Source organism: Ornithodoros turicata, chromosome 5 (genome assembly GCF_037126465.1).
Source record: "Ornithodoros turicata isolate Travis chromosome 5, ASM3712646v1, whole genome shotgun sequence".
In the NCBI taxonomy this organism is placed as follows: domain Eukaryota; kingdom Metazoa; phylum Arthropoda; class Arachnida; order Ixodida; family Argasidae; genus Ornithodoros; species Ornithodoros turicata.
The window spans coordinates 9263866-9287914 of record NC_088205.1 but is presented as its reverse complement, the minus strand read 5'-3'; the positions used below and the strand labels follow the sequence as shown (position 1 = coordinate 9287914).

The window sequence follows — 24049 nt, the reverse complement described above, 5'->3', positions numbered from 1 at the left end:
GCCATGCAGTGACAGCGTTCCTGGCTCAGAATCTCATCACTTGAATTGGTGCCGTAGACACCGTACTCCGGGAGCCTCGCTATCACGGTCTATTAACACCCACTATTGTGTTTGCCCAGTCTTCATGGCAAACACAGCGCCTGCGCTTGAACTGTCGCCAGGCGACGACAAAGTCCGGCAGGCTTCCAGACGTTGAAGATAACCGTGCACGTGTGATAAAAACACTAGATTAACTATGAGGTACGCATGCAGCAAGAACATCATCTCGTCGAAGCCCATGTCAACATAGGGAGCGTTCGCTGTCACTGCACTTTTCTTCTACCTACACGGACCACCATCAAATATCTTCCCGAATCTGATGCCACTGCGAGAGCAAAGTGTGTTGGATACCGACATTTGTAAAGAAGGGAGAAGGCACGGTAAGCACGACACGGGGGTGTCACTGAGAACATTTCTCGTACCACACAGGGTCATGACAAGCACGGTCCTATAGCTATCGCTTGACAGGTGCTGCGATAAGAAATTGCGATAGCTCCCAGGCACGTGCCATAAGAAGGCGCAGGGCAAACGTACTCGCCGTTCTTGTGATGGGAGTCCAGATAAGCTTGCTAAGGACGCAAATCGTTGGCAACATAATGTGCTGTAAGTTGGACTCATACCCGCAGGTTGTTCCGTTGTGCACACACGGCTCTCCGGTCCGTCATCCAACTTCCAGGTCATTTTGCTGCTTGGGGACACGAGGATTCTGTATGCAGTGTGCAAGGTTTGAGGAATGTTTGTTGGCGAAACATACCACTATATCATCATTGAATGTTCAACAGATTCAGTGTTAGTACAACGACAGGAATTAAATGTTTAGAAGATTAAGCAGAATGCTTTTGTTAGCTCCGATGTAACTCCAGGGACCGATTGTCGTTTTAGGCGTTCTTGATCGATCAATAGGATTGCCACCTGTCCAGATTTCACCCGAACAGTTCGGAAATTCTAGGCTTCCGTTCGGGTGAAGGTGTAATCCGCATATGAAATGTTCGGGAATTGGCCAAGGCGGAGTAAGAACCCTATAAGTTAAGTTTTTCGTTCGCGTCATTGTCGCCAAAGATTGAGCGATAGTTCAAATGAGCAGTCGAATCTATACGTTGAGCTTACACCGTGGTTGTGCCACATGAATAATACGAGAGGGTTTTAGTGCACCTTACACTATCGCCATTTTGTATACGTAGGGGATAGCGTAGTGGTTCCTTCCTCTTTACGTTTTGAGCGTGCGCAGAACCACCAACGCTATCACTTACGTACCCAAAGGCGATAGCGAACGACGCACTAAAACTCACTACTACCTTGTCTATATTATTAGAACCCCTCTGTACCCAGCGCTGAGCTTTCAAGTATTGTCGTCCAGGTGGAGCAAAGCGACGCGTCGGTCAAACTGGATGACTGGTTTATTCAGTGTCACGGCATACACATTTAGTGGAACCAATCCACTGCTACAGAAAAGACGCCACACTTGCGTTTAATGAGTCGGCGCCCGGAACTTGACTGACTCAGCAAAGGTTCCCGGGTTATGATATAACAAGAACGCAAGAACTAAAAAGGACACGACTAAACAAAACGACAGGGGGCAGCAGCCACCCTCGTGATCTATCAGGTGACGTGAAGCATGTGTTGCGGTATCGGATAAACGTGGCAGTTGTCTTGAAGCGGTGCTATCCGGTGCACCATAGTGTAAACTGAAAGTGGAGAAGCAGTCTTCCTGCAGCCCAGGTGTGCTATAGATCAAGGTCCCCTTATACGCTGTGCATGGTCTATTGCTTACGGTTGTGACATTCCTTCATCATTTCCTTGGAGGTGCTTCCGACACAAGCCTCAGGAATTTGATGCAGTCCCCTCACCGTTGTCTCGCGACATAAAGCCCCGAATTATTAAATTTGATACAGTCCCTAAGAATCCACTTCATCCAATCCAAGACAGGGCAGAAAATGGAGGGAGGCGCAGCAGGGCCCCACAGTAGCAACTCCCCATAGAACTCATAGTTTGAGATAGTTCACCACAGCACGGGACACAACGCAAATGAAATTAACTGGAGCAATAGACATGCGACGTTATGCATTCCAGCGGGCCAATCAGGGGCCTTCCGGCTTGTCCTGGTACCATCGACTTCCAACTGGTGTTCCGCCTGACGCCAGTTATTCGTAGTCTGACATAATTAAAAAGAAACTTGTGGCTAAAAAAAATGGCATGCGTCGTATTGATTCAAAGGTCTATGCAGTGATTTATCCCCTCTACCCCCTCCACACGTCCAACACCCCCCAGATGTATTACGCCAACATACTAAATTTTTTTGCCTGTGCGCTCTTTACGGGGGACCTTGCCCTATTGCCTATTTCCCCGAATTTTCTGCAACCCCACCGTGCTTGGGATTCTGGATAAACCACTGGGTCTATGTACAGTCTACGCCCGTTATTATGACACTGGTTATTTATGATACTCGTTAATATGACATCCTCACTTTGTGGCTGTTTTTCTATAGGGAAAGCTTCTGCATATAGGGAAAGCACCATGCATTTCTTCCTCGTTATTATGACAGCTCGTTAATCCGACTATGACCGAACTTCTGCGGACGGATCGGGTAGAACATGTGTACGTATATTCTGCCCCCGTTATTATGACCATCGACTGTTGACCTCACCGACTATGAACAGAGTTTTGAGGACGAACGGGGGAAAAAACAACAACAAATTTATTACGGGATGATGGATGGGTAGTTTCATCGCCGTGGACGATACACCACTGTGATTATCGTGGATGCGGATAACACATTGAGCATGGCTTGAACCAAGCGCAAGCGGTTGCAAAGGTGCAAAGGTGAAAGCTGCAAATTGAAAGTGCACAAAGTAGACACTCTTGACCGATTTATATCGGAAATAAATTGTAAATTAACGACTAAATCATTCGCTTCTCAGAATATGTAGTAAATCTACATGGGAAGGGGGGGTGTTTGGTGGGGGGGGGGAATGAACGATGTTTTCCGGGTGTCTCTCGCTAGCATGACAATTCGCTTTGTGACGCAAACTCTGCGGTGACGGACTTGGTCATATTCGACGACGGTAGCACACCTTGAGGTTGAGGGAACGAGAAGGTGCACAAAGAAGTAGACAGGACGAGGCTCAATATTATTAACTGGTCATATTAATGAGTTTAGACTGTATACAAAACCTACTTCGTTGCGCTTGCTACCACACTGTGACCAAGGAGGTTTTTCGACATTACATTACAGCGAAGTGGAAAGCGCTCCCCTCATCCGGTGTTCCGTATTTGCCGGCGGAAAAGGTTGCAACCCTACCGATCTGCGAAACATTTATTTGTGTTTGCTACCAGGAACGTGTAATGATAACACGGTGGTAACGAAAACGGAAACGGTATGTTGCCTAAATTGTAGCTGGAAGCGGATGAAATTCATAAAGTTCCTGAAGCTGAAGTTCGAAGGACTGGAACACACTTTCTGTGTACAGAAAGATTGCGTAATTTTCAAGCATTTCAAATATTTGTTTATGATGTGCCCATGAACTGCGTATGTTATAGAACGAATATATGTCGTATGTGATGACAATGACATAATGTGATACCATGTAATGTAATAATAAGAATATATAATAGAATGACACATGTCACACGCAGTGCAGAATGACCCCATTAATGCATTCGGTTAATTGGTAAATGGCTAGTGTTTATCTATGTGAGTAACAGATGGACATATGTGCTTTGTGCCAGAGGGAAAGTGGCAGTACCGGTGATCATGTTTACGAAAAGTAACAGACTCCCCTGCTACAGAACATAAAAACACTACCTGCAGAAAGTAAAGTTCGTGCGAGGGATCACGAAAATTCTATAAATATCTTGTAAAATACCCGGCACCTTGCTCGAACTCTGTGCATGAAAGGGGGCCGAGGTCCTCGCAGCCTGAGATCAGAGGGGTAGCACCCCTTGCCCCTATCCGACGCCCCTGGTTTTCGACACATTTTTTGGGAGTTGTGCCGGATTTCACCGAAGCGAAAGTACTATAGTGCTGTCCGTGTGTGTCTGTTTTCGTAGTTACCTGTTCTGGGCAGTGGCGGATCCAGGGGGGGGGAGGGGGGCGATCCCCCAAACGTCAGTTTAATTATACATTGAATTTTCCTCTCCCCCTCCCCCACTACGCGTTCCAACAAAGAACCCCCCCCCACACACACAAAAAAAAACCGAGGGTCTGGATCCGCCCCTGGTTGTTGGGGTGGGGGGTAGTGATATCAAAATAGTAGTGTGGTGTGTATACCCCTTGTTCTCGAGCAGCACTTGGTAAAAAAAAGGCGGGGTGCTGACAGAGCTGAAAGGGCCCGTTGCATTACCGAAAACGTCACCGCAACGAAATTGGAATGCCAATGTGGAGACCCGAGACAGGGAGGAAAAGCCTAAATAGACGAGTTCAGAAAATCCCAGTGTGCTTAGCGCCGCTTTGAACTGTTGGAGTTTACTAATACGAAAGAAACGGGTGGCCTCCAAACTGTTCCGATTTCTCCCCTACCGGTCCATTGTCTACGACGTGTCAAGGTCAGCGAAATGTGAAGGATTATTCTTCGTTCCTCCGCTCAGCAAGCGCCCAGGATGCAATGCGTGCGCAAAGAGTACTGGGATTTTCTGAACTCGTCTATTGCAAGCCTATGTAGCACCGGAAATGGAAATATTGATTGCACTAACGAAAATGGAAAGAGAATTACGCCCGTTGCCATTCCCTGTCTACAACTGCAATACAAACGCGCGGAGGGTCAATAATGTTGGTTTGAGGGAGCCATTCTCACATTTCCAGAGGTTCCCGTCCTCACTCCTCAATGTCTTCAACGACGGCCGCATCGCTAACGGTATCACGCGCGCACACCCCGCCCACCTCGCACACCGAGCGAGCGCTTCGTCCAGCGCTAACGGTGTTGCGTCTCCCTCTATGTTAATCGTATAAAATTCTCTTCTGATGGGTGAACAAAATTTTCGAATTCAGAACGATATCTTGGTTTCAGTTCTGCGTGCAAGCATTCGATAGGAACGACGAGCAGCGCATGAAACATTTCCGTGACTGGCATCGCCGATACCTGGAGCATGGCTTTAATTGGAGGCTCTCACCATGGACCTGAGGCTAGAACCTCGAATTCCCTTCGAATTGGAATCGTACAACCATTGCTCACTGGTGAGTACACACTAGATCACCTATGAACGGATGAATATTGTTCCGAAACCACTTCTTGTTTCACGGCATGTCAGTGAAGGTATAAGTGCGCGAGTAGGTGCTAATTCTCCGCGTGATGCGCTTCCGTGTAGTTATTTTGGTGAAACATCTGTTGCGCTCTAATCGCACAACACTTGCCTCAGCAAATAGCCTTGGTGGGAACGATGTATCGAACGAGTCAACTTATACGTTTTGGGGGTACAAATCCGATGCCTATTCAGTGTTTTGCACGAAAATTACATTCATGTTCTTCGGTTTTGTTCCTTGCACAGACCTTTACCAAATCACAATGGCGTACGCGTACTGGAAGAATGGCAAGCACAACGATTGTTCTGTGTTCGACCTCTTCTTTCGCAAGAACCCGTTCCAAGGAGAATTTACGGTCTTTGCTGGCCTCGAGGACTGCATTAGATTTCTGCAAGCGTTTCACTACTCAGATGACGGTAATTTATTCATGTCATTGCACCTTGTTTGCTAATTTGAATGCAAGGATATATGCTGCAATCATGAAGTAACTAGAGCTTGACACACAATACATGTATCATGTGCTGCCAATAAAACGCCAACAACAACACTTATTCAGTCACCCAAGCACAACATTCACATTCATGAGAGAACTGATGTTCCGAGGCAGGAAGGGACGGGGTAGAAGGGACGGGGAGGTGCGATGGCTTAGCTCAATTGGTTGAGCCCTGCACCAGCAATCCAGAAGATGTGGGTTCGAGTTCTACAGCTGGCTAACCTTTTCAATTACTTCCATCTTCATCGACAATGTTCACATTTTGTTGCATCCAAGGCATGAAACATGTTTAATGCAAAATGACGGAAGCGTTGGAATGTGGGGGCAAGGTGGGCGACTGCCTTCCTTGGGGCTCTGACTGTGAGGGCCTTGCCCTGGCCCCTTCTATGCTAAGACAGGGTGCCTGATATTCTCTCATGAAGCATATTTTTACAGGATTTGCATGTTCATCAGCATGAATTTTGATTACTCCTGACGACTTTTTTAAGTGAGAAGAATTTGTTGCTTGGCATGAATATATTTGCCAGAAACATCACCCCTTTGACACTAAACACATTCTATGTCTACACGTGGCTACATCTGATTCGCACCATGTGAATCGTTTTTTTTTTTTATATGGAAGGTCTTGATGTACCAATGCTTCAAACATCATTTCGCACCCTTCCCCGATCAGGTGAAATACAAATAATGCTGACAGCACAAACGGGGTGCTAGCATAACACGTCTTGTTTTCCTGGGGAAAAGAAGAACCAAGTGGGAAAACAAGCTGTGTCAGCCTTGACCATTTCTGTCACTATGCTTGGATGCATGCCATGCTGTCTGCAGTTTCCTCAATTTCTATGAAATTTCTTTCGAAACATTTCTTCTGCGCCACCATTTATAGTTATTTCTTTCATGTGATTGTCCGTTTTGCAATGAAAGCTACAGTTCCTTCTCCCTCTAATGGATGTTGTGCTGGCGTCTTACAAACCCACCGCAGTGATTAGCTGTCGCTGAAGTTGGTGAAATCGCGCGACCCTGCCCAGTTGTGCATCCCACTTATTCACTTTTACAGACATCACGTACCTGAAGAACATCTTGCCACCTCACGTGGAGCCCGGCTTTTTTGAGTACCTCTCCACCCTGAATGCGAATCAGGTCAAATTATACGGTATACCGGAAGGTACCGTTGTCTTCCCAAGGATACCTCTCATCCGAGTTGAAGGGCCGTTGGCTGTATTGCAGCTGTTTGAGACTACCCTGCTGAACCTAGTCAATTATGCGAGGTAAGCTCTTGCCAGCAAATGTGCTCGATGATAGTTATGCTCGTTTTTGTGTCAAGTCTAGTGACAACGAATGCTGCCAGGTTCAGGATGGCTGCGGGCTCTAAGATGTCCCTCCTCGAGTTTGGTCTGAGAAGGGCACAGGGTCCCGACGGAGGGCTCTCCGCTTCAAAATATTCATACCTCGGAGGTGGAGTGGTTCGCTTTTACGTATTTGGAGTTGAAAATATTGGAACTCTGCGGCATACATGCGAACTACAATGTGGAGCATGAACTTTTCAGGGTTTGATGGCACCAGTAATGTTCTTGCCGGCAAGTTGTTCAACATTCCCCTGAAAGGCACACATGCGCATGCATTTATAATGAGCTTTTCGTCGAAAGCAGATTGTAAAGTACAGGTAAGGGTACATTTTATGCTTAACACATTCAAGGAAAATTATGTCTCTACAGACAGGGGCGGCGCAACGTCCTGAATTCAGGAGGACCTAGTTATTGCTTCTGCACATCTCATTCTTCTCAAAGACATCTGTGTCCCTAGAAGCAGAAAATATTTGTGGTTTGATAACTTTTGATCAGTAAAGCCTCAACCATTCTGCAATCAACCCTCAAATTTTTTTTAGAGGCTGAAAACCGCCAATGGAGAAAACGAGGTGGACTTCCTGGAACTGTGCTACAAGTGGCGCAAAACACTTTGCGCAGATTTCAACTGCCTGGAGGAGGAAGCAAGTGAGGGGGAGTTCATAGCCTTTGTTTCCTACGCTGCTGCATTCCCGACGACATTCCTTGCATTGGTGGACACCTACGATGTGATCAGGTCGGGTTGAAATACACTCAAGTTGCTCTCCTAGCTGAATAACTTGACGTCCTCGTGCTGTGTGATGTGAAAGTTCACAGGGATGGCCATGCACTCGCCATTTTAGTAACCACCCTCGAGCGGTATCATTTGCGGAAAGGCGTCCTGGTCAATAAGCGACATCATTTGGAGGTCATGCGATTTTCTTTATATTCTGTTTTGTTGCTTGCAAACATACCACACTTAGCTCATTTATGTGCCCCCCAGTGTAGTGTCCAAGATCCAAGTAAAAATCCAGTGTAAAATCCAAGAACTAGCTCAGTGCCGATTCTACCATGCGTATTATGCGTACATGTCTCCTGGATGCACAGAGCGTGCCACAGCGCTGGATTTATTATATTACAAATCAAGCCGCAGGAACAGCAACCGCATTGCTTGTGAACAGTTTGTCCGCTGATCATGGGATTGTCTTCTTAAAGGGATACTTCGTAAGGATTTCAAAAAAATTTGGTGAGCATCATACCGAACACGAACCTCCCCCTCGATACCGAATACAACATTCGCATTCATTTTGCGCGAGTAATTAATTCGTAAATGATGACAATAGCAAACAGAAACCGAAGAGCAGAAAATAGAGCACCATACTATGGTGGCTCGTCCGGGGGAGGATACAGTGACGTCACCCAGCATTGTCATCTGCTTCTCAACCTGCATTCTCCCTTGCCAGATGCTGGATGATGTCAGCAGTGTGTTGCTTTCCTTTGTGGTGATTTTTGTTGCGGAGTCACACTTTAAGGTCAAGTGAGTAAAGTGATTGGTGTTTTTCATGTGTTACACAGAAAAGTTAATCGCATCTTCAACCCACCATAAGCAACATAACATTTGCTTCACATGTGCGTCAATGCTGTCATAATGTTCAACTGTCTTTAACTGACTTAGTTTAGATAACATATTTAGCCGCGTATAAGATGCACATTTTTTTACCCAAAAACATTGCACAATTAGGGGGGTTGCTTTCAATATGCGGGGAAAACTTGGAACCCAACACTTAAAGCCCCAAGTCCAATGTTTCTTTCCGTGCGTCCGGAAGATTTTGGTTGGCTGCGGTATGAGAGAGGGTCAACAAAATCAAAAGAAGCAAGAAAATGAGAGAGTACTACGGAACAGCCTTCTCAGAGGAACCATAGTTATTGCAAGAACAGTGCTTGTACGCAATGTTGGCGATAAACGTGCCTCTGTGCCAATCCCAGATAGATAGCCTCGCGGTGATAACTGTGGTTCCGAGGAGGTGACTCTCTCATTCTCTTGTTATTTTGATTTTATCGTACTGACCCTCTCTCATACCGCAGCCAACCAAAATCTTCCGTACGTACAGAAAGAAATATTGGACTTGGGGCTTTAAAGGGACGGTCTCGTACCCCCTGCCCCTTTCATAAAGTGTACCATTCGATTGCCCTTCGCTGAAAATGGAATACTGCTAATTTACCCGACAAAACACACCACAGTTATTAAATAACCGAATTAAATTGATAAAGATTGCAGAGCATGCCACGATCTGTGTTGGCAACAGTAAGAACGGCCACGTCGCCCTGCGGGTAAGTCCATGATAGGATACGGAAATTGTCTGCTTTTGCGCGCGCTAGTGCATCGGCGTGAGCAGACGACTTTCAGAAGTTACTGGGCACCGCGGCAACTCTCGTACATTTTCTTTCAGTTCTCAGGTGAGAAACGCACATTCTAAGTAGTGGCAAGCATGGTGGTTCAGAACAACTATGTTAATCCTCAGAAACAAGTTAAAAGTCTCAGAACAACCCCATCCACAATCACAAATCTGAAGTCGCTGGCCATCGGCGCGCGCGGTCGCATTACAGCTCCGACCAAAAATATATTACGCGCGCTTCCATTACACTCCCCGTTGCACACTGATCATGCTTCGAAATGAAGTGTCGCTGACGACGTACATGGTGAAAGAGGACGTGTTTATTTAAAAACCGCATTAAATACTCGCGGAAAGAAAACACGTGACTTAGCTTCCACGTATCCGATTGTGCGCCACATTATCGGAGACCCCACAGTCAATGCTCGGACTACATTCTCCACTCGCGGAGGTATATGCCTGAGTGTCCCCATTTCGAGAGGAAAGGGGATTACTCAACCCAAGGTGCTTCTGCATGTTACAATTAATACCATGACAACGACGACGCACCCGCAGGCCGACGTCATACGTGACGTATGCATGAGAGAAGCGCAGCTTTCGTCGTCTGCTCTTACGGCACGTTTCAACAAATTCCTCGAAAACGACTTGGTTATTCCGAATGAAACTTTGACGGTTGTATGTGTACAGTACTCGTGAAACTAGTTTTGGCTAAGTTTCGGAATCGCCCCGTCTGTACGAGACCGTCCCTTTGAGGTACATTTAACTTCCGTTTTATTCCGAGATATCCTCTGCAATCGTCCCAGAATCGAACTTTGCGATTCTCCGACACCAAATAGTCGTCCGTTCCGTCAAGCGTGTCCAAAATACTCCTCTATGTTCGTCGTCGTTCTGGCACCAGGTGCTCATTTCCGTTGACTGCGTGATCCCAGCAGCTACCCGAGCGCGGTACGCTGGCTGGCGGTGTGCAAGACTACTTGGCCGTGCTACTAAAGTCAAGGTGTAAAGTCAAACTAGTCTTAAAGGAGCACTGAGGTTGCCCCCAAATCTTTTTTTTGGCTGCGGTATGTTCTGCAGCGAATAAGACGAGCTCCTGCGAAAGAACAACTGGTGCAGGTGTTCTGAAGTGCACGCAAGGCCTCTGTTCCATGCACTTTCGAAAATTCCCGAGCTCTTCGAAAGAGCGTATCAGAAAATGAGGTAATGTCATGTCTCTCCCATGAGCTAGAGTGCCTTACGTACAGGGGGAGGGGACGGGGACAACCAACCACACTATTCCCATTCTCTCTTACATCTTTCTCACCCACTCTCTCATTCAGACACGAGGCAGGGCGATTTGTAATCCAGATAAACAACAAAATTTGGCCGAGGCAGACCACAATTTATTTATTTATTTATCTATTTATTTACACACCCCAAAGGCCCCTACAGAATTAACGAATTCACTATTCGGGCAAAACAGGTGCTGATGCCAGAAATCGAACGTATCCTATTCCACTGGCGACTCATGATGTAGTCCGATACAGCTCGAGCGGGTATAAACAGCACGTGAGCCGAGAAAAAAATAACCAAAGAAGAAAGGCACGGGGATTTTCTGATTTCACGCAAGCGTCAAGTCTGCTGTCCGCGACTGCTTTCTTAGACTGTTTTTATAAATTTGATTGCGCATTGACAATGCACTGCACAGCAGAAATATTTTGCACGGTGACTCCTGATAGAGAGCTTGACGAATAAGACAGGGTTTCGAACCACGTTAAATGTCACTTCATTGCTCCTTTAAGAGCTAGGAATTTGCTTTTGAGTTTTGCCATAACCACACTGTGTAGTTGTTTGCGCAGTATGGAGATAAAGGTGTGGACAGTCCGTGACAAAACCTACTGTATCTGGCACCTTGGTGTATGCAAGATGGCAAATGGTATGCACTCTACAAGATATATGTATAACCAAGTCATTTTAAACAAGCTTTTTGTTTGGAGGAAGTATCCTAAACTTCAGTGGCTTCAGTGGATGCGTAGTTAATTCGCAAGACCCGTTTCTAGCCTTCCTGCCTCAACTCTCTTCTCATCTGCTCCGAGAGAATAGACATCATATCTCGCAGATTAAAAAAAAAAAGACACCACTGCCAGACTGATCCATATTGTCATCAACTCCGACATGGCTGGACAACAGATTATACTAAAATTTATAAGGCACAGTATTGGAAGAAAGAAAAGGTTAAGTTTTTGAGTTGCAAGTGATCCAGGACCTAAACCTGAAATGAATTGGCAAAAATATTGATTTCACACTTGAAAGACGGAACTGTGTGCCCATTTCGCCTGTGGTGGTGAAACACCTCGAGCATCATTGTCGAAATATAGTTGTGGTTTGTTTCGTTCACAATTCTTATCCCAGTTCATTCCTCGAAACAGATAACGTACAAAAGAGGCCAGAAAGAGTGGCACCGAGCTGCTAATTAAATTGGGCGTCCCATCATTTCAGGACCAGTAGCATAAACAAGGCGAGCGCATCCGAAAGTATACTACATCATGCAGACGACACTGCCAGGTGATCTGAACTGAGAGCTTCTTATATGTAGTAGCTGTTTTTAGAAGTGGTCTATCAATAACGCTTACATAATTTCTGAATAACTGTGTCCTCTTAAACTACATACCTCCATTGCACTGACGTCTGTAAAGTACATCCTAGTTGCTCGGTGTAAAATTTCTCGAGTGAAGATACTTTTGAGGCGGTGTATCTGTTATGTGCATCAAGCTTAAGGGAGCAAGGAAGAGACGTCTACAATTGCTTGAAACTTCGCTCAACTCAATTTAATTCAATGTAATTAAATTTACAAAGACACCCTGCCTGCCCTGACAAAGTGCCTTGTCGTCAATGTCTGCCGAGCAGCATAGCCCCAGCTGTGATTGTAGCAATCCCTGCTTTTTCTAAGCACCCCCACCGCCCTTAAAACCCCACAAACACCTTACAACAACCCACCTGCCCGAAGAAAATCCCTGCCGAAAAGCCAGGATACTGGCGTAAACCCCGAACGTTGCAGGTATTCTGGTCTCTTGTATAGGCACAGTGTTTGAATATCTAAAAAGATTACAAGAAGAGAACAGTCAGACGAGCACTAGGCAAGAGTGAATTGGCAGCATGCAGTTCTGTCCGCAGTTACTTCGGGGAGCCTACACGGAATCGGTTCTGTCCACGTGCTGGAACATGGTACACAGGATACCTTATTTATCCGTAAACAGTGAAGGAGTAGCATGGTTCCGCCCTGCATCTCAATGTATAGACGTGTCTATAATTCTTAAAATGGATAAAATACCCCAGTGCGAAGGTAAAACAATGGGACAAACACAGACAAGGGGACGACGCACAGCACTGACTGCAACCAGAAGAATTTATTTCCGTCACCATCTCCTTTTTATACCAATACCTTCTCTCCACACTAACTACAGCATCACGTGAAAATACATTCTACGCAAGAAAACATTCTATCTTATCAGACAAGGTTACTGATGGAACACTTATGCACGAATTCCCCAATTTCTTTGTCGTTAAAGCTTCCAAGTATAGTAACGCCCCTTGTTTCTTGTTTTTATACAAAACCTTTGTGCTCTTTAAGTCGGGTTCACATCCATTACACTGTGCGAGGTGCCCACCTAATGTCGTTTCCATTCTTTTACTATTTTTGTTATGTTCTCTTAGTCTTGTGTTTAAGCACCGTGTTGTCTGTCCAACATATTTCTTTCCACATTTTAATGGAATACTATACACTACCCCTATAGCACATTTAACGTACGTTGTTTGATGTTCAACTTTACACCCGGTGTTCCGCTCCTTATTTACACTATTTAGTAGGGAATTAAGACCCCACCCCTTTCTGAACACGACATCTATCCCAAACTTCTTCGATAATTTCTTTAACCTATGCGATGCCTTATGCACATACTCAATGACAGCGAACTTATTCTTCTCCCTAGCCCTTTCTTGTTTTGATCCATTTATTAAACGTGTTAGTACACGACTCAAAATGTCAGTGATAATTGCTTCCGGATAACCAGCCCTCTCAAGTCTATGTATTTGCGCAACACAACTCGCAAACATTCTGTGCTCACAGGATCTCTCTAGCGCGTTTTTTACAACATTTTGAGCTGTAGCATTTTTTACAGTTTTTGAACAACATGAATCAAAGGGCATCAAAGGTTTCTCTGTTCTTTGCTTATATTCCCAACAAAATTTTTCCTGACAACATGTGATTTCAATATCCAAAAACTGTATGCAGTTATCATTGGCCTCTTCCACTGTAAATTCGAGACCCCTACTTTTGCTGGTAAACATATCCTTAACTCTGTTACATTCTAAGCCCTTATCCAGAATGATCAAATAATCATCCACATACCTATACCTAAAAAAAAAAATGCTACAGCTCAAAATGTTGTAAAAAACGCGCTAGAGAGATCCTGTGAGCACAGAATGTTTGCGAGTTGTGTTGCGCAAATACATAGACTTGAGAGGGCTGGTTATCCGGAAGCAATTATCACTGACATTTTGAGTCGTGTACTAACACGTTTAATAAATGGATCAAAACAAGAAAGGGCTAGGGAGAAGAATAAGTTCGCTGTCATTGAGTATGTGCATAAGGCATCGCATAGGTTAAAGAAATTATCGAAGAAGTTTGGGATAGATGTCGTGTTCAGAAAGGGGTGGGGTCTTAATTCCCTACTAAATAGTGTAAATAAGGAGCGGAACACCGGGTGTAAAGTTGAACATCAAACAACGTACGTTAAATGTGCTATAGGGGTAGTGTATAGTATTCCATTAAAATGTGGAAAGAAATATGTTGGACAGACAACACGGTGCTTAAACACAAGACTAAGAGAACATAACAAAAATAGTAAAAGAATGGAAACGACATTAGGTGGGCACCTCGCACAGTGTAATGGATGTGAACCCGACTTAAAGAGCACAAAGGTTTTGTATAAAAACAAGAAACAAGGGGTGTTACTATACTTGGAAGCTTTAACGATAAAGAAATTGGGGAATGCGTGCATAAGTGTTCCATCAGTAACCTTGTCTGATAAGATAGAATGTTTTCTTGCGTAGAATGTATTTTCACGTGATGCTGTAGTTAGTGTGGAGAGAAGGTATTGGTATAAAAAGGAGATGGTGACGGAAATAAATTCTTTTGGTTGCAGTCAGTGCTGTGCGTCGTCCCCTTGTCTGTGTTTGTCCCATTGTTTTACCTTCGCACTGGGGTATTTTATCCATTTTAAGAATGTCATACCAACCCGCCCAAATTTTAACCTTATTTCATATTGTGTCTATAATGGCTCCCAAGAGCAGGACTGATTAAATTTCTCTGGGATACCCGAGCATGGCAATATTTGAAACACCAGGGATCCGATGTCTATGTACCACTCAAGGCTTATGTGAAGCAGTTACGGCTGTGCTCTAGAGCTATTGCTGATGAAAAAAAGTGTGGAAATACGCAGTGTTCTATGAGAAGCATTTGTCGAAGGCACACAATAATGGTTATGTCAGTTGTCCATGCAGTGTATCATTGTCCGTAATACCTGGACACCATGTTCGTCATTTCCAGGCACAGAATTTGACGCAGTGCATCAGCAACCCACTTTGTGCCTTCGTGTTAGGTACTGAGATGCAGATGCACACTTTCTGTGGCACGTACAGTGTGGCTCAGGTTGTAGTTTCACTACTGAAGAAAGCCGTGGTGTCTTTGTGATCAACCATCTCGTATTGCACATTGCATAAGCACCAGCCGGAAATTTGCGGATACTTGCAGAAACGCATAGTTCCGTATAATATGACTAGGGCGTGACTCTTTAGGGTTATACTCGATTATGCCCGATACTTATCTCCCGATTAAAATAAGAAAAAACAGGCTTTAACCGGGTATTTCCCCGAAAGCTGCTGGGTCAGGGCAATCTGAAGTTATCACAACTAACACACAACTTTGGAAACTGTGTTGTAAATGCAGAAATATGCTCATACAAACTGTCAAAACGTGGAAACCCCGTCTACTGGTGTATCATGTGTATTATGCCGAGTGAACCAAAGATTTTCACCTGATCCAGCCAGATTCAAGCAGAATTAGGTTGAATTAGGTTCAGTTCGATCCCGATTTATTGAAGCAAAACATAACCCGATATTTACCCCCCCCCCCCCCCCCCCCGATTTTGCTGGAAAATATAAGCCGAAAAAGTCGGGGCCCTAAATATAACAAACACAGATCACCTCTGCCGTGGACAGTTAATTGAAATACAAAAACTGAGGTGCACAAACAAAATTTATAAGAATATCAATACCGTTGCAGTAATGGGGACCACCTACTTTGTACGAATAAATGTCTCTCCACAGGTTGCTCAGCCAAGAAGTAGAGCCTGAAGTTTTAGGGCTTTACCCGATTCTTCCCCGAATTTGCGCCCCGAGTTGAAGGTTGCCTCTTTAGGGTGAAACCCGATTTTTACCAGGCAAATTGCCCTCTCTGGGATGTCTGTAGGAATGCACCAACTCACTTGTTTGGCACAAAAATGCAGTTACATCACCATTTGTACCCAACTGCTAGTTTAGTTTGAATAACTGAGCCCGATTTCCCCCCGATTTTAGGGTAATGGAAGTTTTTTTCACCCGAATTCGCATGAATTTAGTGCACATGTTTATTTACCCAATTTTTACCCCCCAAATTGAGAAAAAAAATATTTCAGGAAAACTTCAGGCTCTACCAATAAGTCATTCAGAAAATAAAATCTGGTATTATTTCAAGATCTGTAAAACAGGGTAAAATCGGATTGAAAAGCAGATTTTCGAGTGAAAGTGCTTCTCGCATTTCAGATGAACGCGTACAGCTCTGCTGAACGGATATACTGAGAAGACAGACACAAACGTCGTGTCTCATCCATTTGTGACTCAGATGAAACGTTATTTTCAAAAGCAATCACGTGTATAGTGTTAGAAAAACCCATTAAGCACTTGTACTGCCAATGCTGCCAGTTGTGCTGCTTGGAATGTACCCTCGCTGCCCTCACCATTAGTTGCATATAACGTGCATTGTAAAGAATTAATTTACAGTGACACCACTTTTCAGAATGCTGTACGTTGTTCTGTCTTCAGGAGTGGTCTGTTGAACTTCTCGGCTGTCGCAATGGCCTTGAACGAGCTTGGCTACAGACCGACGGGCATTCGCATTGACAGCGGAGATTTGGCTTATCTCTCAAAGTGTGCCAGCGAGCTATTTGGCAAGGTGGCCGAAAAATACAGCCAGCCGTGGTTCAAGAGCCTTCTTATTGTTGCCAGTAATGACATTAACGAGGAGACCATCATATCTTTGAACGAACAGGTAAGATGCACTCCTCTGTAGGCACTGTGTTGACGCTTGCAACAAGAGTGAAGTGCGGCAACAGTGAAAAAGGTGTGCATACCTTACCTTTCTCAGGGGCACAGAATAAATAGCTTTGGCATAGGAACGCACCTTGTGACATGTCAGAAGCAGCCGGCGTTAGGATGTGTCTACAAGGTGAGTGACATAAGGGTAGTATAACTTGTTCCGGGTAGTTGCTTTTGTCAGGTAGTAGTCTTTGGGTTGAATGTGTAGACAGGATCCTTCTGCACTGGACAAATGTCCTAGGGTTTTACGTTTCAAAGCTTGGCTAGCCAAAATTATCTGATCAGCAGTGGTGAAGGCAACTACAGGGTGAATTTAGCTAATGTTATACATTTTGATTGTGTCATAGAAATAGGAAGTAACGTTTCTGGCACTTCAAACTTTGCAGACTGATAGCCATGCACCTGGAGTTTTATCCATATTTTTGTCAAATGCTACCACTTTGTCAAAAAAAAGTTAGAAGCAAAGCAAATTCTCACCCCATGCAATTCCAATGCCCTCCTCAAACCGCCATTTGTGTCTTCTGTCTGCTTCACGTTTACATCACCACGTATAGGAGACGCTGCCTCGAAACGCCGCATCTGGTCCATCTGGTTGCTTGTTGTTCTTTAGGTTTTGTTTCGTCCGCAGGCAACGCTAGCTACAAGTTGTGATGTGAACACGAAGCACAAAGCGGAAAAAATGGCGGGTTGCAGGCACTATAGGCTATAGCTAGGAAATGCATTTGGTGAAAGTTCGCTTTGCTTCTAACTTTTATTCTACAAAATGATAGGATTTGAAAAAAATCTGGATAAAACTTAATGCAAATGACTCAGTCTGCAAAGTTTGAACTGCCAGAGACGTTATCTTATATATATATAAGTTGAAATAAACGAATGCGGTTGACCACGAAAAATAAAGGTATTCAATAAAGATCAGAAGTGGAGACGGTGCTTCTACAGGACAAGGAATAAAAGGGGACTTTATTAAAAACTAAGAGGGGGTATTCGACGTTTCGACAGCAGCGCTGTCTTCAGCGCTGCTGTCGAAAGGTCGAATACCCCCTCTTCGTTGAATTGAATACATATATATATATATATATATATATATATATATATATATATATATATGTATATATATATATAAGGTTACACCCTGTATACACTTAGCCTGTATACACTTATAAGGTTAAAACCTGTATACACTTAGCTGGGACACCCTGTATATATATATATATATATATATATATATACAGGGTGTCCCAGCTAAGTGTATACAGGTTTTTTTTTAATGTATATAAAGAAAAATATGTATATAACAATATATATAAAATATATATATAAACAAAATAAAGAACAAATGGCGTTCCTTCACGAATTTTTTGCGGGCGATCTATTGAACGGATTTTTGTTCTGGAAACGGCTACGATATCAGGTGACCGAAAGGAACAGATGTTTTCATTGGGACAACTTTGTAGCTTTTATAATTAACAAGTTCATTAATGAAAGTTAATTAAGACATTGCCTTTGAACTTTGCTAATGCCCTCCTAGGGAGTGCCCTTCAGCATATGCTATATTGCAATTGATTTCATCTTGGAAAAAGTGTTATATAAATTTTAAAAAAATCTGTATACACTTAGCTGGGACACTCTGTATATCTTATATCTTATCTATATGCTCCATGGAAATGTGTAACCTTCGCTAAATGCACCCTGTGGCTTTCAAACAGTGCACGATAATAATAATAATAATAATGATGCGATCATCCCAAGAAACAAGAAGAATTAGTCGGATTTTCAAGTTATTCAAGATTATCTCAACATCCCTTGTAATTGTATAGACCACCTTCACAGAAGAAAGCAGTGCAGATCCAGCACCAGTGCAGAACAGCCAATCCCATGAAGCCCTACATATTTTCCTTGTGGTATTGTGCAATTTCATAATTGGGGTGAAGTTGCAGTGTCACAGCTAGTGAGTCAGTGCAAGCACACACAGTTTGTGTGAACGAAAGGAAGCTTTCAAAGTTTTTGAAACACTGTCCATCAATAAAGTGGCCCTCGTCAAGCGGCATTTCTGTTGCTTTTTGGCCACCTCCTGTATCACATAATTGTAATGAAATGAAAGCCACATAGAATCAGTAGTAAAAATAAATAACTGTAGATCATGTTGCATGTATATCACAAATTAATGGGGCACAAATTAATGCTCAGAACCCCAGATGTCTCGCCAGACTTCGTTTGTAATGTGTCTGGTCCCCATCCCCCTTTCTGCTCATCGATTACGGTGTTGTAAAAATGCAAATTTCTTACAGTTCATGCTTTTTGAATATGGGGTTGAACTTGATGGCTTTGTTGCAGCTCGTTGAAGTGAACAACCAGTCCTGCATCAAGCTCAGCTTGGACATTCAGAAGGTGACAATTCCTTCGAAGAAAGCTTGCTTCAGACTTTATGGACAAGAAGGTACCTCGTTTGCCTTAGCGCCTTTCCCACACCACCTAGGCCTAGGAGGCCGGCTTATAGTGCCTCCTCTGCTTCACACGTAGACTAGTCAGGGTGTCAGCCAATCGCCACAGATGATATCGGATAGGCAGACGAGCCGGGGCGAGCTCCATCTGGGGACTTGTGGACAATTTCAATCGCAGACTCTCTGTGGCTGCCACTGGCTTCCCATGTCTGTTGTGTATCAGTCAACTGTTGTCTATCAGTCCTCTTACACGCCTGAGTGTACCAGTTTCCCAAACAACAATTTTCAACAAAGAATTAGCTCCGTTTTGAGATTGTAGTCTTGACAGAAATAACTTTGAAGCACTTTCCAAGGAGAAGGCTCAAGTACTCTGGAACATGTTTAAAAACGGACAGTCGGAATATTCCTGAAAAATCGTCCACGCAAAAAAAAAGAAAAAAAAGTGCTTACATATCCACATTAGAGATCTCGCACTCTCTTTCAGGCTATGCCCTTTTAGATTTGATGCAGAGAGGAATAGAACCTGCACCCGAAAAAGGGAAGAGGGTCCTTTGCCGACATCCATTTCAGGTGGGCTCCTCCCCTTTCCCCCCTTTTATCCCTGGTATCGATCGAGAGCCATTCTGGTATTTTTTAGGAATCGAAGAGATGTTACGTCACTCCGGACAAAGTTGAAAATCTGTCCCAGCTCTGGTGGGAGCATGGAAAAGTACGTCTAGATTTTTGTTTACAGAAGTAGTTTACGATGAAAATTAGATGTAAAGGCTTGTAAGATTTGGGCTGAAGTTGAAGGGTTGTTGAACTTGTATGGTACGCTTCTGTTGCTGCAGATTGTGCAAGACCTGCCCTCCCTGGATGAGATTAGGTCGCGTCTAAGATCATCACTTGAGACCCTTAGGCCTGACATCAAACGTACCCTCAACCCCACACCTTACAAGGTAATGAAAAGTATGTTTTTTAGCTTCAAATAGTGGGAAATTTAGTGATCTGATGAAGGTAGACTGAAGCAAGGGCCTCAGGTTGGGAGCCGCTGATATTTCGAAAGGAAACTTTACTTCCACTGGGCTTGTGACCGAACGGTTTGTTCAGTTTGAGTTCTTTGCAGCTCCATGGCGTGTACAGCATATAGAGACACCCATAAGAAACGTGTGTGCCTTCATGCTGACTTGCTCATCTTCGAATTTATTGCTTTTTTTTTTTTTGTAATTATGAGAATGTGTGATTTACATCAAAATAGGGAGAGCCCAGTTGTGACTAACAACAGGACCCTTTTTTATGTGACTACATGTATTGTGTACTATTAGTTATGAGAAATTAATGCAAAATATGATTTTTATATTAGATCTGTACTTTGGCACAAAATTTTCCCAAAATTGGATTTCATTTTTTTGGAATATTTATCATGGTTTTGTCAGCCGTGTTAGTTTCAGAATGCTTGTGTGTTGGATCTCTGAAGACAATATATTTGAAGGGGTTTCCATATTAAGACCACTGGGCACTCAAAATAGATATTTGTCTCTAATTAACACGATTCACTTAGATATCCCGTGTCAGAGATGTTGTTGCCGCTTTCATTTTCAAGATCATGTTGCTCACTTGTACAAAGCCCCTCCAACAAGGGCTGGTGGGTCACCCTGCAGCCAAATATGTTCCGAAAGGCTTGCAGCCCACAGCAAGATTTTATGTCCTCTATCAACTGAAATTAATATTCTCCTCTCTACTGTTGGGATTCAGTGAAAACAAGAAAGATGTTCCAACAACAACTGTTCCATTTGCACCTACTCCAGTGCAGTAGCTCATGTTAACTGGTGTCAACAATACACCGTTTTAAACTAACTTGACTGCGCGGACAGTGAACTGATGTAATACAGCTTTGGTAATTGTCTTTCCGTAGGTGTCCGTCTCTGACACACTGTACTCCTTCATGCATGACCTCTGGCTGCGTAACGCTCCCATTGGAGAGCTGTCCTGAAAACGACACGCTGCACGTGTTTTGTGGGAACTCTGGTAATTTTATGCGTAATTGCACTTGTTCCTTAAGTACTGTCGAAATGCAAGATTGCTTGTGACTCTTTAGTTTTAGCGAATACGTTGACGAGATTTTAATATTGCCTTCACAAGTCTTTCATTGTTGTCACTCTGCAAAGGTTTTTACATTGCTTGCACGTGCAAATCCTTTAATATGTACTTAACATTTATGATGACAAGTCGTGGGAAGGTACTATTATTCTATGTATTACATCCATTGTGGTGTATATGCTATACTTTGCCTTTGCCAGTGATTTGTTCATTGTAGAGAATATGTGAGGGGACTGTTGCAGAAGAGATATTTCTTTCGTGTATAATATCCAGACGATAATGTATAAGGGTTCTACAAAATGGCTAAGTTGTGTACGTTCTTTCCGCACGTTACGAGAAATTGTGTAGGGAACCTTTTCAGCACTTTGTATTCGAGATATTTGTGGTCACTGTGTTAAGACTATAGCTTTTAGGAGGCAGGACTGTAAAATACAATTTTTAAAGAAAAATAATGAATGACTGTGACTGTGTGTGCTCTTGTTCACAAGCTTTTTATTGACATTACCTGCGATGTACAACTGTAGGTTGTACCACATTTTCTGACAATTGGAATGCGGTTCCTCAAAATGTGTAATTGAGTTATTCCGATATCAAATATATCAATTGAAACAATGGAGTATTTTAATCACATTCTGAAATTTTTGCGAGGACAACGATCTCCAGCATTGACGTAATACCTGAGGATCTGTTATCATCCTGCCAATTGTAGCGGACAAGTATGTTAAACCGTCGTTATAACGCAGCTAATGGGAACGGAAGAAAAATTGATACAATCAGGAGTTTGATAGAAGTGAAGATACCAGAAAATCGTTGGCAGTTGTATCAGAGGTGTGTGAAAACAAAGTGGGAGCCATGGGAGAAGTCTCTTGTCAAGCAAAAAAAAAAAACCATTGGTGGTGAATGCAACCACCTTGCAGAATGGTATGTTCCCCTTCTTGGTTTGTAGAAAATGGGAGGCGTACGCCCCCACTCTCTCCTCAAATCAGAAGTGCTAACTGTGTCATACGGGTAATTGGTTGGCTGAAAGCGACACACAAATGCATGTATTTCGTCTGAGACAGCGTGTAACTTCGAATAAAGCAGTCATCTAAGAAAACTGATTTCACCATAACGCAAGTTTACTGTATGCATTTTGAAGCAGTACATACACGAGCCATTATGTGAACTACGCACCTGTTTGGCAAGATTGTTATGGGATACTCCTAGCAATGGGATATGGGACATTTCGATACGTGATATGGCAAGCTCCTACCAATGACATGTGTCCTATCTCAGTATTTCACATGCAGCGTGCGTGTGAATGTAACGTCGTCCAAAATGGACCACGTTAATGTGAGGAGGTTGGTAATTGGTCATTCTGTACTTTATTCCAGCTTAAATTCCACTGCAGCACGCGGCACACTGCCCACGTAACGTAGCCAGAAAAATACTATTTCGGGAGGGGTTCCGTGGGAACTTTCACGGGGTGGGATTAAACCCTCATTTTTTACCCTTCCCAAATGATAAATCGTATGAGAGATGTACGATTTGGGGGTGGGGGTTAAACCCGAAGGAGCACACGACATTGACACGACAAACGCACTGTAGGCAGGGCACTTTTGAACGAGCGTCTCCCTTGGAACTTTGTGCTTGCGCCACAGCGGGGCGGAGTCTACGGGAAGCAGGGGCAGTTCAGCGCGAAAGTTATGTATAGGATAAGATCAACTGAGCAAAGGCTCTAGAACCCTGGAGCGGAAGTAAGGGAGGGGGGGTCCGGATGTCCTGACAGCTTCTCCATTTTTTTTTTGTGAGTTTGTGTGTCACTTGATCTTGGGCGGTGTTTGTACCATGCTGCCCTAGAGTGGACCTCCCCTGCATAGGTGCATATACCAGGAAAATCCTGGATCTGCCTCTGGTAGTACCTTTTATGCATCGTATGTATAGTGAACAGACTGTCTTAGAATGTGTGTGTAGCAGAGCTGTGTAAGTTATGACTCTGAAAGTACCGGATTTTTCTGTGTGTAATGTGCGCATGATACATTGAAAAAGTGTCCTGCAGAGGCACTGTGCGTTATCTCTGAAAATAATGAACTTGCATGACTGTGGTGCGCGTTATACACCAAATTTTTTTCAATTTTCGCTAATTTCAAGGGGTACGTGTTATAGATCGGTGTGTTATACACCGGAAAAGGCGGTATATAAATTACAGGCAAAGCTACCTGAAATTAAAATGTAATTCAGTTGCAGTTACTCATCAAATGTAATGAAGTTACTCTTGCGTTACTTCAGGCAGTGTACATTTAAGGGAGCCACACACTAACAAACTCTCCCCACAAAATAATGAATTCTATGTTTAACTTAATTTGTGAAAAGAGGAGTTAAAAGTTTACAAGATGGGTGTCCAAATGCACGGTTCACACCTTGTTTGAGTGCATTGTGTTTGAAATTAGTGCTAACATATGTGCAGTACCAGAAGCTACAAGAAAAATTGAAAACTTGAAAGTAGCAGAAAAGCAGCATACTTTCAAAAGAAAAGTACTCTTGCCAAACACGATGGAAGGTAACTGTCCCTTGAGTACAAGTTATAGGCAAAATATAAATAAATTATAGCCACATTTACTCATTTGTGGAAGAACTTACAGTAATTAATTGCTTCACAGCTCTGATAAGTAGTACTAAAG

General features: G+C 43.5%; 1 protein-coding gene across 6 annotated transcripts; it reads left to right on the top strand.

Moving 5' to 3' along the window:
- The first annotated feature begins 556 nt into the window (after window positions 1-556).
- Window positions 557-22489, top strand: LOC135393977 (nicotinate phosphoribosyltransferase-like). Of its 6 annotated transcripts, none has more exons than XM_064624386.1 (15): window positions 557-642; window positions 5043-5209; window positions 5521-5691; window positions 6823-7033; window positions 7090-7220; window positions 7313-7428; window positions 7651-7844; window positions 11956-12021; window positions 16597-16822; window positions 16895-16999; window positions 19204-19306; window positions 19795-19880; window positions 19948-20019; window positions 20141-20248; window positions 21205-22489. In XM_064624386.1, the coding sequence occupies exons 2-15, from the start codon at window positions 5122-5124 to the stop codon at window positions 21280-21282; spliced, it is 1755 nt and encodes a 584-aa protein (XP_064480456.1). In that variant the 5' UTR covers window positions 557-642; window positions 5043-5121; the 3' UTR covers window positions 21283-22489. The 6 variants fall into 6 exon arrangements, with proteins under 6 accessions (XP_064480456.1, XP_064480455.1, XP_064480457.1 ...); XM_064624385.1 differs by lacking the exon at window positions 557-642 and adding an exon at window positions 649-763; XM_064624387.1 differs by lacking the exon at window positions 557-642 and having other exon boundaries at window positions 4892-5209; window positions 16919-16999.
- Window positions 22490-24049: the final 1560 nt, after the last annotated feature.

Excerpts from the sequence above, each read along its gene's own strand:
- LOC135393977 (XM_064624386.1), top strand. The coding sequence starts at position 5,122 with ATGGCTTTAATTGGAGGCTCTCACCATGGACCTGAGGCTAGAACCTCG. Across the intron at positions 7,221-7,312 it reads AAAATATTCATACCTCGGAG|GGTTTGATGGCACCAGTAAT; the intron begins GTGGAGTGGTTC and ends TGAACTTTTCAG. Across the intron at positions 12,022-16,596 it reads CATGCAGACGACACTGCCAG|GAGTGGTCTGTTGAACTTCT; the intron begins GTGATCTGAACT and ends TTCTGTCTTCAG.